The 17057-nt window shown below is 43.3% G+C and overlaps 1 protein-coding gene across 1 annotated transcript in view; it reads left to right on the top strand.

Annotated features, from left to right (window-relative positions):
• Positions 1–1112: 1112 nt before the first annotated feature.
• The window catches only part of Arfgef3 (ARFGEF family member 3), a 181657-nt gene continuing 165712 nt past the window's right edge, over positions 1113–17057 (top strand). The window contains exons 1-2 of the mRNA XM_008822042.3: positions 1113–1351; positions 9708–9759. Of these exons, the coding sequence (XP_008820264.1) occupies positions 1267–1351; positions 9708–9759 (137 nt within the window). The 5' untranslated portion in view covers positions 1113–1266. The remainder of the gene's footprint in view (positions 1352–9707; positions 9760–17057) is intronic.

The following is a 17057-nucleotide window of genomic DNA, read 5'->3' as shown; positions in this document are numbered from 1 at the left end:
CATTTCTAATGAAAACTGAACTGGCTTCTAATCCCTTTCTCACTAGTATCCACAGCTGTCAGGAAAGGGCCCTGATTTCCTTGGACCACCTTCCTCCAACTGCCTCCTGCCGCCAGACAACCACCGGAAGTCACTCCAACACCAGGTGCCTTCTAGAAGCCCTGGCTCACTCTGCCTTCCGGGTTCAGCCCAATGGCTACCATTGAGGGGAGGCTTTCCCTGGCCACCCAAGTCCAACAGCCCTCTGCTGCTGCGGAGCCTCCTTCTCCAGAAGGAAATAACTCAGCCAGTGTAAGAGAAGTAGAGAAAGGAAGAGGTTTGTTTGTTTGTGGAGTCTAATGTACCCCAAGCTGACCTCAGACCTGCTTTAAAGCAGAACATATACTCCTTCACCTGCAGAGTGCTAGAGAGTTTAAAAACAGCTTTGGATACTGGAGGTTGGGACATCTCTTGTTGACAGGAAAGTAGCTGAGCCTCTCCAGGCCTGCTTTGCCTTGTTTTTGCTAGGGACATTGCTCTGTAACATCACATCTGACCTCACAGATTGACTGCTGGGCTGTTTAAAGGTTTTGAATAGTCAATGAAATCTTTTTTACTTTTTTTGGTTTCTGCCTTAGCTGGCTAGTAGAAATCTCAATCTACCAAGAGTATTCATTTCAATCATTTTCTAAACCTTTTATGGCTTGAGTCTCACATCTAACTCATTTGTCATGTAAGCTCCCTGCAGGCAAACATAAGTCGTCATCCCCTATGGGTCACCTTAGCTTAGCCATGAGTCTAACACTCAAGGGGGAACCAGCTGTTCAGTAAATAGTGAACGTGGGGCTTTTCTGGCTCAGGGGTCAAGTTGCTCCTGCAGTGGCTGTCGCGCAGGTGGTGGGCGACAAGCAGCCAGGCCCCTTCTGGCCCTCTGCCCGCTGCCCGTGGTGGATCAGAAGCTCCCTGGCGTACCAGGGCCAGTAGCCAGGCGTGGACATCCTCCTGGTTCCCGAGGCTCGCCTGGGCACAGAGTCGGCGGCCCGTGGCCTTCAGCGTCCGGCTGGGGTGTTGATGGCCTTGCAGAGCGCACCTGACCCAGCGGGCGGGGCGGCGGGCGGGGCGGCGGGACTGACGTGGCCCGCGGCATGGAGCGGGCGTGATTCATCAGCGCCACCAAGCGCGATGGGGACCAGCGCAGCGGCCGCCTAGGAGCCAGGGCCAGGCAGCGGCGGCATCCCCGCCCGGCACCCGCGCGCTCTCTCTGTCCAGCCCCGCGAAAAGGTCAAGATGGAAGAGATCCTGAGGAAGCTGCAGAAGGAAGCATCGGGGAGCAAGTACAAAGCCATCAAGGAGAGCTGCACCTGGGCCCTGGGTAAGCGCGTCCGGGTTGCGAACGAGAGCCGGGAGGGGACGCTCGCCAGGCACCTGCTGGCCGCCCGCGACCGCTGGAGATCCTGGGCCGGGTCCCCTCGGCGAGCGGGACCGTCGCTGTGCGTGGCTTATGGATGCGTGTCGCGCAATTGCGAGAGTTGCCTGCGAGAATTGATGCGGGGTATGGGAATCTTGACTCGGGCGTGGGCATCCAGCTGTCTCCGCTCTGCTGTCTTTATTTTCTCCCAAACCTGAAATAGGAACGCTGCTTTTCGCGTTAGGCAGCCCCAATCCGGGTCCCCGGCACAGTGGACAAAGGTCCCCCATTGCCTAATTAGACCCTACAGCAAGAGTGAATCCAGGGCCCTGGTTCCCAGGCTTCTGGAGGAAGAGGGAAGTTAAAGCAACAGCCCTCTTCTCAAACACTGGTGAGTGGAACCAGGAAGGAAGGCTTGTTTAATTTGATTTTCCTGATAGAGGCCAGCTTGCTAAGTATTGGCTTTCATAGTTGTTGTGCATGGAAAATAACAGATGGAGGAATTGTGTTACTCCAATTTTGTTGCGGCCTGACCCTCAGGTGGGCTTTTAGATGTGTGAGCTGAGCTGGTACTGAAATAAGTTCCCCTGTAGCAAATTAGCATTTCCCATCACCCAGGCTGCAGGTCTCAACAACAGAAGGGAAAAGACAACAACAAAAAACGTAATGACTATCAATTAGGCAAGACTGGGGCACTCAGAATAGTGGGGATGAAAATCCAAAAGAGCCAGAGTACACTTTGGGTGATACAGGTGCCTTTATAAAAAGAAAAGGCCAAGAAGGAACCAGGGCAGCTCCATGAGCCCCTGGCCTTGCCAGAGCCTGCCTGTGATTCCTGGGAAACCACTCAATTAAGAAAATAGAACACTATTCCCTTGAAATCAATAACGGTCCATAGTTGTCATGATTCTGGGCTGCATGCAGCTGGAAAAGAGACAGAGAAGTACCATTAGCTGGTGTTTCACTAAAGGCAGAATTCTGATAGGTCACACTTCGTTCACATGTTTTCATGTTTGTGTGTAGACAATCATAGCAACACCATCCTTTGTTTAATCCATGCATCTCACAAAATTGTCTAGACTATTGCCTCGAGAGTTCATGTTTAGGTGGAACTAAGTGCTTGACTGTTTTGGTTTACTGTTAAATGAAAATGAGAGAGCATCACGGCTCTTAGAGCCATAGTACTGTTTTGGGGTGGTCCTTGTCAGTCAACAGTGATTCTGAGCTAGATTCCCAAATGCCTCTAATGAAAAATCACAGATGGCTGGGCAGCATAATAAAGGAGGGCAGACTGTGCACCGAACATCTCATTCTTAGTATTCATTATTATTTTGCCATTGAGTAAAGCAGATTTAGATAAACAAGGAGGTGGAGAGAAATCTAGTGTTTTTAATAAGCCTGGAATTTGATATTCAATATCTTATTAAGCTTAAACTACAGTGTGGTTGAATTTAGGCCCTTGAAGCTACCAGAGAAGCCCAGAACTGAGGAAAGGTAGATGTTCTGGGTCAAGCCCAGAATCCAGCTTGGCTATAAGAGTGGACGTGGTTTCTTTTGCAGTGCAGTGATTATTCTGTAATGAGCAAGAGAAGAGGTAAGCATGTGAAATAGTTAAATAGTGTGGAGCATTCCTTTGTACCTGGGAGTAACCACACCTGGAAAACAGGCCAGAGAATAGGGTCTAAATATGAGTGAGGGTGCATGATGGGGGATTTAGAAGTAGATTTCACTTAAACAATTGGTAAGCTGTGAGTTCTTTTTTCTTCTGCTTTTTTTTTTTTTTAATTTTTTTAGCAAACATTTGAAATCTCCCTGTCTCTCCTCTGTATTGAACAGCATGGTAAATCTGAAAGAGGTTACTGAAAGGGCATGGGGGTAGAGGGTAAGATGCAGTATAAACAAAGGCACGAGAGGTAGTTTCCTGCTGTCTTTCCAATTCCCTCCATTTCCACACTGCCACATCTATGTTTTTACTATAAGACATTTGTCACTCCTCGGCCCTCATAATTTCTTTCTAGATGAACATGTAAATACCTAAGAATGCACCTCAGAATCTAGACCAGTTCTTATGCACCCACCAAAAACTCAAGGGCCTGATGGCAGTTGGCTATGGCACTTTCTGGATCATGCTGTGCACAGCCCAGCACTTTGGTCTTGCTACACCTTCTGCTAGGAATTCCCTGTACAGATGCTCCAAGGCCCTGCTCACGCAGGACACATTTACTGCGCTCCTCAGTGGAACCAGTTACCATGGCTGGCTCAGAGCCCTGCCCTCTTAGAACACTCATTTCTTTGGATCATGGAGTCGTGTGCACCACTGTCTGTTAGGGGAGGATAATTGAGAAATATGTTGAGTGCAAGATGTCAGATGATGAAAACTGACCTGGGTACCAAACAGTTTACTTGCTCCATCCATTAAATATCCCATAGAAGAGTAGCTGTGGGTTTAGTTTGATATGGTAATTATACACAGTTTTAAGGACCTTGTCTTAATCTTTATGGATTGGCTGACATGCTCTACATCAGTTCTGGGTTTGTGATTGGCCACATTTAAGACCACCTTATAAGAAAAGGGTGTGAATAAACTAAGACCACTTTGGGAGAGTGGGGTCATCCCACCTTGGGCTATTATGGTAGAAAGTGGTCATCTTTCATGTTAAACCATCATGGGAGAGGGACACCATCCCCTACTTAGGCTATCTTAGGAAAGAGGAGTAATCTCTACTCTCAGACTTTCATCTGAGACAGCACCATCATGGGAGGGAGAGGCTGTCTCCTATTTAGATCATCTTAAGAGAGAAGGCCCATCTCCATAACAATGAGGAAGGCCAGGTATGTTAGGGGGAAAGAGGCAAACTGCATGGTGGCTAGAAGCTGATGCAACCACAGAGCTGTATTGCAGCAGAGCATTGTGTGAGTACTCAAACAGTAAAACAGCAGCTGGGATCAGCATGGCTAACCTGGAGCTCTGCTAACTGTCCTTGGCTTTAGTGTCTCCACACCATTAACCTGGCAGAATTGGCTGTTCCCATCTGAAGACTCCAGATAAGGACAGAAAGGGAAGTAAACTCAATTCTGTGAGAAAGTCAGGCCCATTCCTAGAATTTCCCTCTTCTAATTCATGAATAACCATCGCTCCATTAAACTTCACCCACAAGACCAGCTACCTAAAATCAAGGAAGTACAGCTTTCTTGAGAAGTTTTTGGCTTTTTTCTCTGAAATAATACTTCTTCCCAATTTCTTACTTTGTGTCACCTCTAAATACTTTTTGTGACAGTGACAAAAACCTGGAAACATGAGGTCCCTGCTCTGTTTCTGAGACCTCCCCAGCCTTAAACCGGCAACACTTAAACTGTCTAAGGGGAAATGGATCATCCACCACTTAGACGATCTCAAGGCAAGGAGGCATTCTTCTTTATACCTTCTTAGAAGAGACGTTATCACCACACTCAGTCCATCTCAAGAGAAAGAGGCTCTTCCGATGTGGTCCTTGGTTTTCCCAATTCTCTCTATGGCATGATGAACTATGTTACTATCCCTGAACTTGTGCTCTAGCCAAGAAAGGTACTAAGATAACCAGCTTAGGCGACACCATGGGGCCCACTGAATTCCAGGGTCAAAGAAAGATGTTTTTCTCAGAGCGAAATTAGGGTGTTGCTTAGAAGGCAGGAGAGTTGACACTGGACAATAAAACAATAAAGGTCAGCATAGTGCTGTCAGATAAGCACTGTGTGGATATTTCTTTGTGATTTTTGTACCTACAGTTTGAGGACGAGGCAGCTGCTCAATAAATAAATAAACTCCTTAATAAACCATCTGATTTCAGATGTTATTTATCTTTTTTAATACACAAGTCACATGTTCCTTATAGAATATTGAAAAAAATAGTAGTACAGTATAAAGAAAAAGTAAATATCACCTGTAATTCCACCACCCAGAGATAACGTTGTATAGGATTTAAAAGCTTTGCCTTGGGGCTAGAGATTTGGCTCAGCAGTTAAGAGCACTGACTGCTCTTGCAGAGACCCGGGTTCGATTCCCAGCACCCACATGGCAGCTACAAACCGTCCTTAACTCCAGTCCCCAGGGAATCTGAAGCCTTCTTCTGACCTCTGTGGTATTGCATGACATGGGTACACTCACATACATGCAGGCAATGCACTCATACACATAAAATAAAAATTAAAAAAAGGTTTGCCTTTTATAAAGGATCATACCACACATGGCATATTGTCATTTATTTTTTAATATTAGTCTTTTAATTTTTTTCTTTAGTGCATTTAAATTTTTACAGTTATTTATTTATCTATAGGAGAAAGGAGCACCATGGCACACATGTGGAGGTCAGAGCACAACCGTTTCACCATGTGGGTTCCAGAAACTGAGCTCAGTTCATCAGGCTTGGTGACAAGTGCCTCTTTATCTGCTGAGCCATCTCACCAGCTCCTTTAATGCATATTTTCTTACTCTTTTTATTCTTTTCTGCTCTATTATAATACTTCGCTGGAAACGAGTGTGTTTTCTTGTTTTATTTTTGTTCTGTTTTTTGAGCCAGAGTCTCCCTGTAGCCCCAACTGACCAGGAACTCTCTATGGTCTCAATGTCCTAAAGATCCACCTGCCTCTGCCTTCTGAGTGTTGGGATTAAAGGCTTGTGCCACTACGTTAGGCTGAAATTAGTGTTCTGAATGGTTGCAAAATAGGTAGCAAGGAATGCATGTGTACTTCCTCTTTGTTCTGTGTGTCTGGACTCATGTTCGTCATTGAGGATGTGATCAGACCGAGTAGAAAAGATTGAGTTGGTTGTGGTGAGTTCACAAAACCTGAAAGAATAGGGTTTTCCTTCAGAAACTGGCGACTTTCTGAGGCTGCGACAAGCACATGAAGATAAAAAGGGGGTGGCTGAAAGTTCCGTCAGGAGAGCACCATGCCCTCCCTCTAGGATTCCTTTCAGTAGTTTACTTACATCAGGAGATTTGCATAGAACGAATTTGGGAAATAAAGGAAAAGGGACATGACATCAGAGGCAAGGATCCAAACAAGAAGGATCATCTCTATAGCTACCATCCTTTCACTCACCAATCTGTTTTTCCTTCCAAATTCAGGTTCTTCCACAAGGAACCATACCCGTCCAGACTCCTTAGAGAGTCTGTAGGGGCTGTGCCCGTGTTTTCACTTCCTGCTCACTCCATCCCCCTCTGATCTGCCTTCACCTCCATCTGTGACACTGAATTTCAGTAACACCTGCTTCACCTTGCTACCACAGCCACTGTCCATGGTGCTATGGCTCCAGAGCTGCCTTGTCTCCACTGGAGTTGGACACATCCATTCCCACAACTTCGGCTCAGTTTCTAAGAGTGGGAAGCCCACGTTCCTCCTCTTTCATCTCCCAGCCCTGATGTAACTACTTATTTATTCAATATCTTTTCTCTAGTGTCTCAAAGGTGCTTGATGTTAGCAAGGTCCAAAGTGACCCTGTGTACTTCCCCACCCCTACCTCACCCTCAGCCTAGTTCACTTCCTGCTAGTGTTTCTAGGTAATTAGCTTTTCTTACCACCCTCTACCTGGCACTCTTGACAATTTCACAGTTTGAAATAAGCAGGTACAGTCTCTAAATTCCCAAAGTACGTCCATTCTCTTCATTGGGTCACCAGACTAGTACCTGGCCTGAAATTTAGTGCATCAAGGAAAGGAGACAGGAACTATCACTAACATCTAAAGATGCTATCCAACTTTTTATGGCTGATTGCATCAGCTCTTTCTAAGAATCTTGTGAGGCAGATGTTAGTCACCTTCTGTCCTAGTTAGCATTATAAATTTTTTGACTTTTTATCTTATGTATATGAGTGTTTACCTGCACGTATGTATGTGCACCACTGCGTGCAATGTCCATGGAGATCAGAAGAGGCCATCAGATCCCCAGAATGGTTAGGAGCTACTATGTGGGTGGTAGAAACCTAACCTTGGTCTTTGCAAGAGAAGCCAGTGCTCTTAACTGCTGAACCATCTTTCCAGCCCCATAGTTAACTTTCTAATGCTGTGAGAAAACACTGACAAAAGCAACTTGTAGAGGAAAAGTTTCATTTGTTTTATAGCTCACAGTCCATTATCAAAGGAAGCTGAGGCAGGAGCTCAGAGCAGGAACCTAGAGACAGGAACTAAAGCACAGACTATGGAGGTACACTGCTTACTAGCTTGCTCCCCTGGCCCATGCTCAGCCTGCTTTCTTATATAACCTAGGACCGCCTGCCCAGGGGTAGCACCACCCACAGTGGACTGGGCCCTCCCACATCACTCACCTTTCAAGAAATTGCCTCACAGGCCAACCTGATAAAAGAAATTCCCTGAGGTTCCCTCTTCCCAGGTGTGTCAAGTTGACAACAGAAGCCAACTATGACATCTCCCCTTGCAGGTGGGGCAACTAGGCTAGGGGTGTATGTCAGAGGCAGAACACTTGCTTAGCATGCATAAAGTCCTGGGCTCAATCCCAGAATCAAAACAAAACAAAACAACAAACCTGAAGGTGAGGGAACCAAAGCTTGGAGATCGGTGATGTGGCCCATCCCGCAGTACCACAGATGTGTAGAGCCAGAGATAGAATGTGATTCTCTTTTTTCTCTCTTGATCTTTCTGTGGTATTCCTTCCCCAAATCCTTTTCTGTCCTGTACTACAGAGCATTGCTGGGGAAGGACAATCCTGCACATTGCAGGTCTTCCCTTCTTTGGCCCTTGGGTATTTGCCTTGAGTTCCACCCTTGTCCCCACATACCTGGGGGAGGGGAAGACTATCCTCTGAGACTGTGGGTGTTAATGGCAGTTGGATGGCTGCCTTTTCTCTTCCCCTACCCTTTTTTGGGAATGGTGCTGGGGATCAAACCTAGAGTCTTTCATGCTAAGCAAACTCTCTTTTCTCTTTCTTCTGGCTCACTTAGCATTTGTAGGTGTAGCAGTGCTGAATCCTGAGCTGAAGATATGCCCCTGTGTCTGGAGGGACCATGATGCTGGTTTGCTAGTCTGGGTTGTTTCTTCTCCTTGACCAGCAGCGTGGACTTGCCCTGGGCGCTGCGCCCTGTCATGCTAACTCCTGGGCTGTGTTAACCTGTGGTGACCCTTTGAGCTGCTCCCGGTATCTGCATCTCAGGGCTTCATTGTCCTGTCAGCCCACCTCACCTTTAACTCTGACCTCAGCCCTTCCACCTCCTCCCTGGGCCTTATTCTTGTGGCACTGCTGACCCTGCTCAGCTCTTCCTTCTGTTTTCTTGATGAGTCATCTTGCATAAAACTACTCTTTTTGCTCCTGGCTACAGCAGTCCTAATCCTGTCACACTTTGGCCTGTTAGTGCTAAGTCTAAGGGATATATTTGGTCTCTTGTTCCCTCTGGTCTCCTAGCAAGGGAGGGATTGTCTGTCCTTTCCCGAGTGAAGTAGTTCAGATTGACAAAGCTTGCTGACTCAGAGAGGTTGGGCTGATTACCTGGAGACAAACTGAGGCAACTGAAATAGAGCAATGTTTTGGAAAGAGAATGGTTAGCTTGTTATTGTCTCTGCAATTGGATACAGCAGTAGTATAAACAATCCACAAACAGTAGTAAAGTATTGAGCATCCAGGCCAGATTAATGAGATTTTGGGGTGAGTCTTGCATCCATTGCCCCTATCTGTAGTGTGATTAAACAGAGGTGTTAAATCTACCACATCACAAATGTGTATAGGATAACCACATGTCCATAACATGCTTTGTAAACTTGAAAGTATGATTTGTTTTTGAAAGACACTGGTTCAAGGGGACAACTTCTGTTTTTCTAATCGGAAAAATATAGTCTCTTGGTAAGTTGTGGATAGATTGAATTGACATTCTTGCTCAGGCTAGGAATTTAACTATTCATTCTTTGACATAAAGGGAAATGTGTCCTAACTTTTTATTTATTTATTTATTTATTTTTTTTTTTGCTGGCCTTGAACTCACAGAGATCCACCTGTCTCTGCCTCTGCTTCCTGAGTGTTGAGATTAAAGGCGTACACTACCATACCCAGCGAAAGTATTTTTTTTGCTTTTACAAAAACTTTGTTGAGAATTTCATACATGCATATAAGATGTTTTGAACTAGTTTTTAACCTTCTCTTTCCCAATAATGAGGTAGGTGAGATCCATGGGAAAAGGATTTTAAAATAATGATGAATTACGTGAGAAGTAACTAGTTTATACTTCCCAGGGAAGAAAAAATACAGGCATTCAGGGTATATAGATTTTAGTATTCAAATATTATTTTAACTCACAATCTTTAAAATTTGCTATTGTAACTGCAATTTTTCTTTTGCAGAAACTTTAAGTGGCCTGGACACCGTTGCCAAGATCCCTCCCCATTTGCTGAGGTAAGAGATAGAGACTACACAAAAATGGTCCACCATGTTTTCCTGAAGGCCATATCACCTTGTGATTTGCAACATTTTATGTGCTGACTAATTTTTGTTTTGTATTGTTGGTTTGTTGGTTTTGTATCCATGAACTGGGATATTTCATGAGGTTAGCAAGATGGAAACCTGATCCATTCCATTTGTCTGTGGAATGAATGAATGAATGATGTCAGTGATCCTAAAGAAGTAGCCTCAGAAATCAGTGGCAAAAGGACACAAGTGGTCAAAGAGAGACATGAGATGCTGACAAGGAACAGTGGATAGTGGACAAGGAACTGTGTCTACCAGTGCAGCGTAGAAAGTGGTCCGCCATCCGGGGGAGATGCACTCCTGTGCCACCTGAAGTAAATTTAAGCTCTCTCAGCAACCCTGTCCAGACACCATCTTCCTCTGGCAACTCTATAGTCACCTGCAGCAGCTCTGAGAAGGGAACCCGTTTCTGTACCTTTCTCATCTTTCCATACACCTTTTTCTTTCTTTCTTCTCATTGTGAGAGATATTCACTTTCCATGTAGAAAAAAATGGAAAGAACAAAAGAACGAAAAAGAATGTTGTCCATAATTACACACTTGGGGATAATGACCCCGTTTAACAGATTTTTCCGAAGCCCTTGTGCACACACACAGTTTTACAAATGCATATGAAATTTGACTTATAACATAGTCTTCTGCATGGATTTTTTTTTCACTCAATAGTATATGAAAAATGTTTTCTAAATCCAATAAGTATTCTTTAAATTAAAGTGCTGCATATTCTTTTATCATATGACTGTTACCTATTTAGCAGTTTTCCTATTGTTAAAGCATTGGACTGTCTCTTGGGTTTTCTTTGATGTTATGAGGTATATCAAACTTAACAGTCCTTTGTAGAGCATGGTTCTACATTGTCAAAATACAGTGATGTATTAGGCATTTCTGTTCAAGTAGATTGAGCAGGAATTATGTTTCTGTCTTTAAAAGACGTTAGCTACTTCTCTTATAGTATCTGCTACAGGCTTATATATTGCAATGACTCCATATTAATTAAACTGAGTATACTTAAGCATGCATAAAGCCTGCAAATGGACAGAACTGCAGCATCACATCTGACTTGCAGACAGCTGTCCCTGATGGATCTCCCAAAGGACTTTATAATGGCTGTGAAGGCATGATGCTTTGGGGAGTCCATTTCCTGTTTCCCAACTCCTCTAAACACCCCCCCTTGAAACTGACCTGCTCAACATTTACTTTGCCACATCTGCTTTCCTGTCTCACCTTCTGCTGGTCAGTCTTCTGCTTGACAAAGGAAAGGCACAAAATGGTGTGTTGTCTTGGAATATGAAACCCTCATCCTGTCACAAAGAACTGTGAAATCATCATGTCCATGTTGGTCAAAAGAATGTTTTTAAGTACCAGGAAACATGTCCTTTTGCAAGTTGGTAATTTTGACTTCTCAGCTCTCAGCAAACTTGAAGAAGTCCTAATCTAGCTACAAGATGATAGATGAAAATATTTTTTAGAAGTCTCCTTCATCTTATGTGAACATATGGGAAGATTTATTATTGTTTACATCTATAAGTAACAAAAGATGTAGAATTTATGCTAACAGCAGCCTTATCATAAACAGTGGGTGATACTCATCCATAGATACATGAACTGAAGGAAAAAATCAACAAGCCCTACCCATTTATTTAGAAATACATTTCCAATAAAATTGCATTTTCCCTGTTAACTATATTAACATTCTTATAAATATCGTTAATGTTCTTTGGATCAATAGTATGCATTAGTAACGATAGCTCAAACTGAAAGGAAATCGAACACTTTTAAGCACCATAGTCACAGAACCTTTTTTTTTTAAAGACACTTTACCTTCTTGGATGAAAAAACAAAGTCACTTTATGTATATTTTGTTACAGAGAAGCATAATACTGAGATTAATAAAAGTCTTTCAAGCATTAAGAAATATTTAGAGAATGAAGACATGAGTTCAAGGACAAAGGAGAACAATGCAGGATTTTTTACCGTTAAGGATGAAAGTAGCTTTCAGATTACCGCAGTATTTAGAATTCATGAGATACATTTAAAGGGTGGTATGTCTTAAATAAAAATTTAAAAAATTATAATATACTGCAATTATAGCCTTTGCAATCAAAATTATAAAGATTTTATATGTAAAAATATATGAAAACGGAATCCTAAATTTTTCTTAATAACTATATAAACCTTAATGACCACTATTTTGAAGGTTATTTTTCAGACCAAAGTATTATTTAATCTTTCTGTGGCTCTGGGTTTGTGGTAGAAGCTCAGCCTCCAATGTAAGGGTAGCAGCTAATGATGGTACCAGAGGTGGGGACTAGTCTACTAGTTGGGAACATTCATCAAAAGAGAGCCTGTGAGAAAGCTCAGCAGGCAAAGGCACTTGCTGCCAAGCCTGAGGACCTGAGTTGGATCTTCAAGATCTACTTGGTGGAAGGAGAGAACTGACTTCACAGAGTTGTTCTCTGATCTCCACAGGTGCGCTGTGGCACACGAGTTCCCGCACACATATACAATAAATAATAAATAAATAAATAAATAAATAAATAAATAAGAATTAAGTAGGTAAATGTAATTTTGGAAATTATAAAAGGGAACTGGCATTTCGTCCCCTGTGTAGGGCAGGGCAGAGGAGTTGAAGTGAATACCATTTTAATGGGGCTGAGGACGTGTGCTTGCCCCTCCTTTGAGCCACTTAGCTTTAGTTCATTCAGTGGTGTTGATCTTTATCTCACAGCCGTCTAACCATCTTGTGACAGACGGTGATTACAGAATTGGTGAGAAGGGTTCCAAAGGAAGGACTGTGGATAAACATGGGCTCAGGAGTTCTTACCTACCATCACCATTGTTGGGAATATAATTCAAAGTATTTATCCTTGTGACAGAGAGCTGCAGCATCATCCTTGCATACAGAAGAGCGTGCATTATTGCATTTTGTATGCACAGTGAAGTCCATCAAAAAGTCTTTTACAGGGAACTGAGCCACATGAAGAAGACATGGCAGAGATCTCACATCAGACACTTTATTCTGAAGCGGGAGAATGAAGACAAAACTGGAAACACTTTTACATAGTGATGAGGATAAATTTATTGTAGACTTTCCTATTTGCATAAGGAGGTTTCAGTTGTGTGAAGTGTGATTCACAGTCATGGGAGCCTCTCAGAGCCCCTTTAAGACATAGAATGAAGACATAATTAGCGCAAAGAGAAGTTATGAAATCAACAAAAAGTGGTTACCTGTGTTATGTTATTATTAGGGACGGGCTACAATGAGACACAGTAGATATTCATTAGCTCTGCTTCCTTCATTGAGGAGATCCTCCTTTAACTCATTGATTCACATGCCAAGCACTGTGCTGTTCTTATTTTTGTTTTGCTTTTATTGACGGATGGGTGGATGGATGGATGGATGGATGAATGGATGGATGGGTGGGTGGGTGAGTTGGTGAATGGATGGATGGCTCTTTGAGACAGCATCTCTACATACAGCCCAGGCTGACCTGGAACTCATCCTTCTGCTTCAGCCTCCCAATTGCCCGGAGTATAGGCATGCACCACCATGCCTATCTGTCAGGCACTTTACTTCACAGAACACTCACTCTGTTGTCACTGTCCTTAACAAGGCAACTTTCTATTTGAGCACCTTTGTAAAGAAGTCTAGGTACCCTAAACATCTAAAATTAACCTAAACGTCTGAAATTCTATCATGAGAGAAACTGTGAATGTCGTGGTCACATTCTCCCATTATCCTTTCCTCAAGTTCATAAACCAGCCATTATAGTCCCTTGACTTTATTTTCATTTCAGATACATAAATATCCTGGAAGTGATTATTTGCATATTAAAAATTCTTTTGGAAAAGGTTATAGGGATTCATTCAAACGCCAATGTATTTTGGCTGTGCTGGGTTTTTATATCCCTTTTTCAATTTATTACTCTTATATTAAATATATGACCATTATGATAAATTCTACTGTTGCTTTGCTCAGTAGTGTGCATTAGTCCTGGTAGCTCAAATCAGAAGCATATTGAACCCTTGAGTGACCTATCTAGTATTATTGCTCCTAACTCCTACTGCTTTAGCCATTGATTACTTTAAGGACTTCTCATACAAGCCTAGATTCAAATTCATGTACATGATATAAGTGATTGGTGAATATATAGTGGATTTTAGGGGAAAATCCTATGACAAAACATTTTCTATATCTAAGCCCAGAGACCTCAGTTCTCTACAACTTTGGTGGAATTGACTGGCATTCTGATATACAATCCCATCTTGCCTGTCAAATTTCCACAGAGGGTCTCTCATCTGGGATCAGGACTGGCATGAACTGAATTGTACCTTCTGATCCTGTCTTTACTTAAGTGGGTTTTTATTTTTTCACCATGGAATTTTTGTGTTAATTTTTCTTTTAAATGGGGCATTCAATTATTATTTCTCTTACTGAGATTTTAGTGCTCCCTTCGATTGTATGCCTAAGACCTGTGAGAAGGGGTTCGCCCCCTTCTAGGTCTGTTCCTGTACTCCTACACCCTCCGGAAGATCCCACAGCTACTAGCCGTCCACTTTCCCTGCCAAGATTTTTGCAGCCTTGTTTAGTAAGCTTTGGACTGTGGGCTCTTGCCAGTCTTCACCCCTCCTCCATCCTAGAGCCACCCATATGTTGAAATAGAGCATACCTGTCATGGATGCTTTTTCTTTCATATGCCAAGGCTAACGTGAGAACGACTAGTCTAGATGTGTTTGATTCATAATCCAATGGTTCCTCTTTACATGGGGCATGCCCCAGGTGGTCTTCATCAAGATATTCCACTATACATCACCTACATCTTTTCTTCTGAATCTTGCTGGCCTTAAAGGTTGCTGAGGTTCTTCCTCATCTTCACAATAGAAATGACCCTTCTCTCCTCTGTGCCTTAGTGTGTCCTTGGTGGAACTCTACCATGGAGCGTACCTACCATATCAGAAATTGTTAAGGAGTTCAGTGACCAGATCCCACATGCCAAAGTTCATCTGTTTTTGTGTCCCCCAGCCCAGTGCCTAATATTTGTGATGTAAAACTACCTCCTTAGCTGGGCACGGTGGTGCACACCTTTAATCCCAGCACTCGGGAGGCAGAGGCAGACAGATCTCTGTGAGTTCAAGGCCAGCCTGGTCTACATACTGAGTTCCAGGACAGCTGGAGCTACAGGGAGACCCTGTCTCAAAAAGATTTAAAAAAAAAAAAACTACCTCCTTAAACTTGGTAGCATGCATTCCAGGGACTGTGTTCTCATCTCCTAGATTCTTGAAAAACACAGTATTTGGGGGAATCTTCAACAGACTGGAATGCCAGCTCTGGTAACAGAACTTCTAATATCTTAGATGCTGACTATACAAAGGTTCCAAGTCTCATTAGACCACCTCAAAGAAGCTTCCTGCCTACCTTACCCCAACCCAACATGAATTCTGTTCTAAAAAATAAAGGACCTTGGGGCTGGAGAGATGGCTCAGCAGTAAAGAGCACTGGTTGCTCTTGTAGAGGACCTACGTTCAATTCCTAGCACCCACATGGTAGTTAGTTAACAACTGTCAGTAACTCCAGTTCCAGGGGAATCCAGCACTTTCTTCTGACCTCCTCGGGCATTGCATGACATGGGTGCCCTAACGTACATCCACGGAATACAGTCATACATATAAAAAATAATAAACAAAATATTTTTTTCAAAAAGGATAAAGGACCTCAATCCTTATCCTACCAAAATACAAAAATTTTCTTTCTTCATAGCCCAGGCTATTTATAACATCACTGGTTCCACTGAGAGAAGACTGTCAAGGGAATCCTTGAACTGTCTTGTTGAAAGTCAGCCATTGGCAGTAGACCTCTGGTTGGCATTACTCCGTTCCCCATTGGGAACAATCCAGTGATTTCTCCAGAAATAGCCCAACTGCCATTTTGCTTATCTTCTCTGTGATTCTTCAGAGCCAATTCCAGTTTAATTAATTTCTCCTGGCATTTTTACATCCAGGAAGACTAGGGACCTTCTTCCCATTTGTCCTAGCTTATCTTTCACCCCGCTTCTGTCTCCAGCCTGGATGAGCCTTGGCTAGCCCTTTACTTTAGTTTGCCTGCCTGTTCCAGACCCCTTCACACAGTTAATGTGCTCGCACATGCACATTCCTCCTTGTCTTGACTAGGCTCTTTCATGCAGTCAGCATTTGTGCTTAAAGAACCATCCATCACAGCTTTCCATTCTTTATTTTGTTTTATTTTAATTGATTCAGTGCTGTATTGACTTATTACATTTTAGTCCTGTCCTTAGAACCCTGGAATAACTTCTGTAGCATGTGTAAGTTTTCTAGTTTTGATTGAAAACAACTATCTACATCAGCTGGGAATGACTGTGATTTAAAATGATAGCACGGATCTCAGTAGCTTTTGTGGGAGAAGAGTTTTGGTCTCAATCTGTGTAGCTCCTGCCTTTCTTTTTTCTGTTTATCTTTGTGTGTGTGTGTGTGTGTGTGTGTGTGTGTGCACGCCACAGCACTTACATGTAGGTCAGGACAACCTCAAATGTTGGTCCCCACCTTCTGCCTTCTTTGAAACAGTGTCTTTTATTTCACTGCTGAGTATGCCAGGGTAGCTGGCCTGCAAGCTTCTGAGGAGGAATCTCCTGACCCTGCCCTGCTGCATAGGAGTTTTGGGATTTTATATATAAGTGCCACCACAGCCAGCTTTATGTAGGTTCTATGGGTCTGAAGTCAAGTTGCCCTGTAAATCCTTTACCCAGAGTCATCTCCCTTGTCCCTTCCTCCCTCCCTTCACTCCCTCCCTCCCTTCCCTCCCTCCCTAGGTTCCAGACCTGCCTTCATCTCAGCTAGCTGAATAGTGAACACTTAGCAATTGTGCAGGCCAGGTGTGCCCAAGGAGGCTCCTGCTTTGTTTCAGATAGATTACAAGCAGGCGTTTTTTCTCTCTCTCTCTCTCTTTCTTTCTTTCTTTCTTTCTTTCTTTCTTTCTTTCTTTCTTTCTTTCTTTCTTTCTTTCTTTCTGCCCCACCATGTGCCCTTCTTGTGTAATAAAGATGTGCTGACCTCCTCATTTCCTCACCATGGAGCAGAGGAAGCAAAGGATGCTGTGTAGGTTCCAGACCTGCCTTCATCTCAGCTAGCTGAATAGTGAACACTTAGCAATCGTGCAGGCCAGGTGTGCCCAAGGAGGCTCCTTCTTTGTTTCAGATAGATTACAAGCAGGCA

The sequence above is a fragment of the Nannospalax galili genome, unplaced genomic scaffold, assembly GCF_000622305.1.
Source record: "Nannospalax galili isolate Female #2095 unplaced genomic scaffold, S.galili_v1.0 scaffold186, whole genome shotgun sequence".
NCBI lineage: Eukaryota > Metazoa > Chordata > Mammalia > Rodentia > Spalacidae > Nannospalax > Nannospalax galili.
This window is presented reverse-complemented; position numbering and strand designations above follow the sequence as displayed.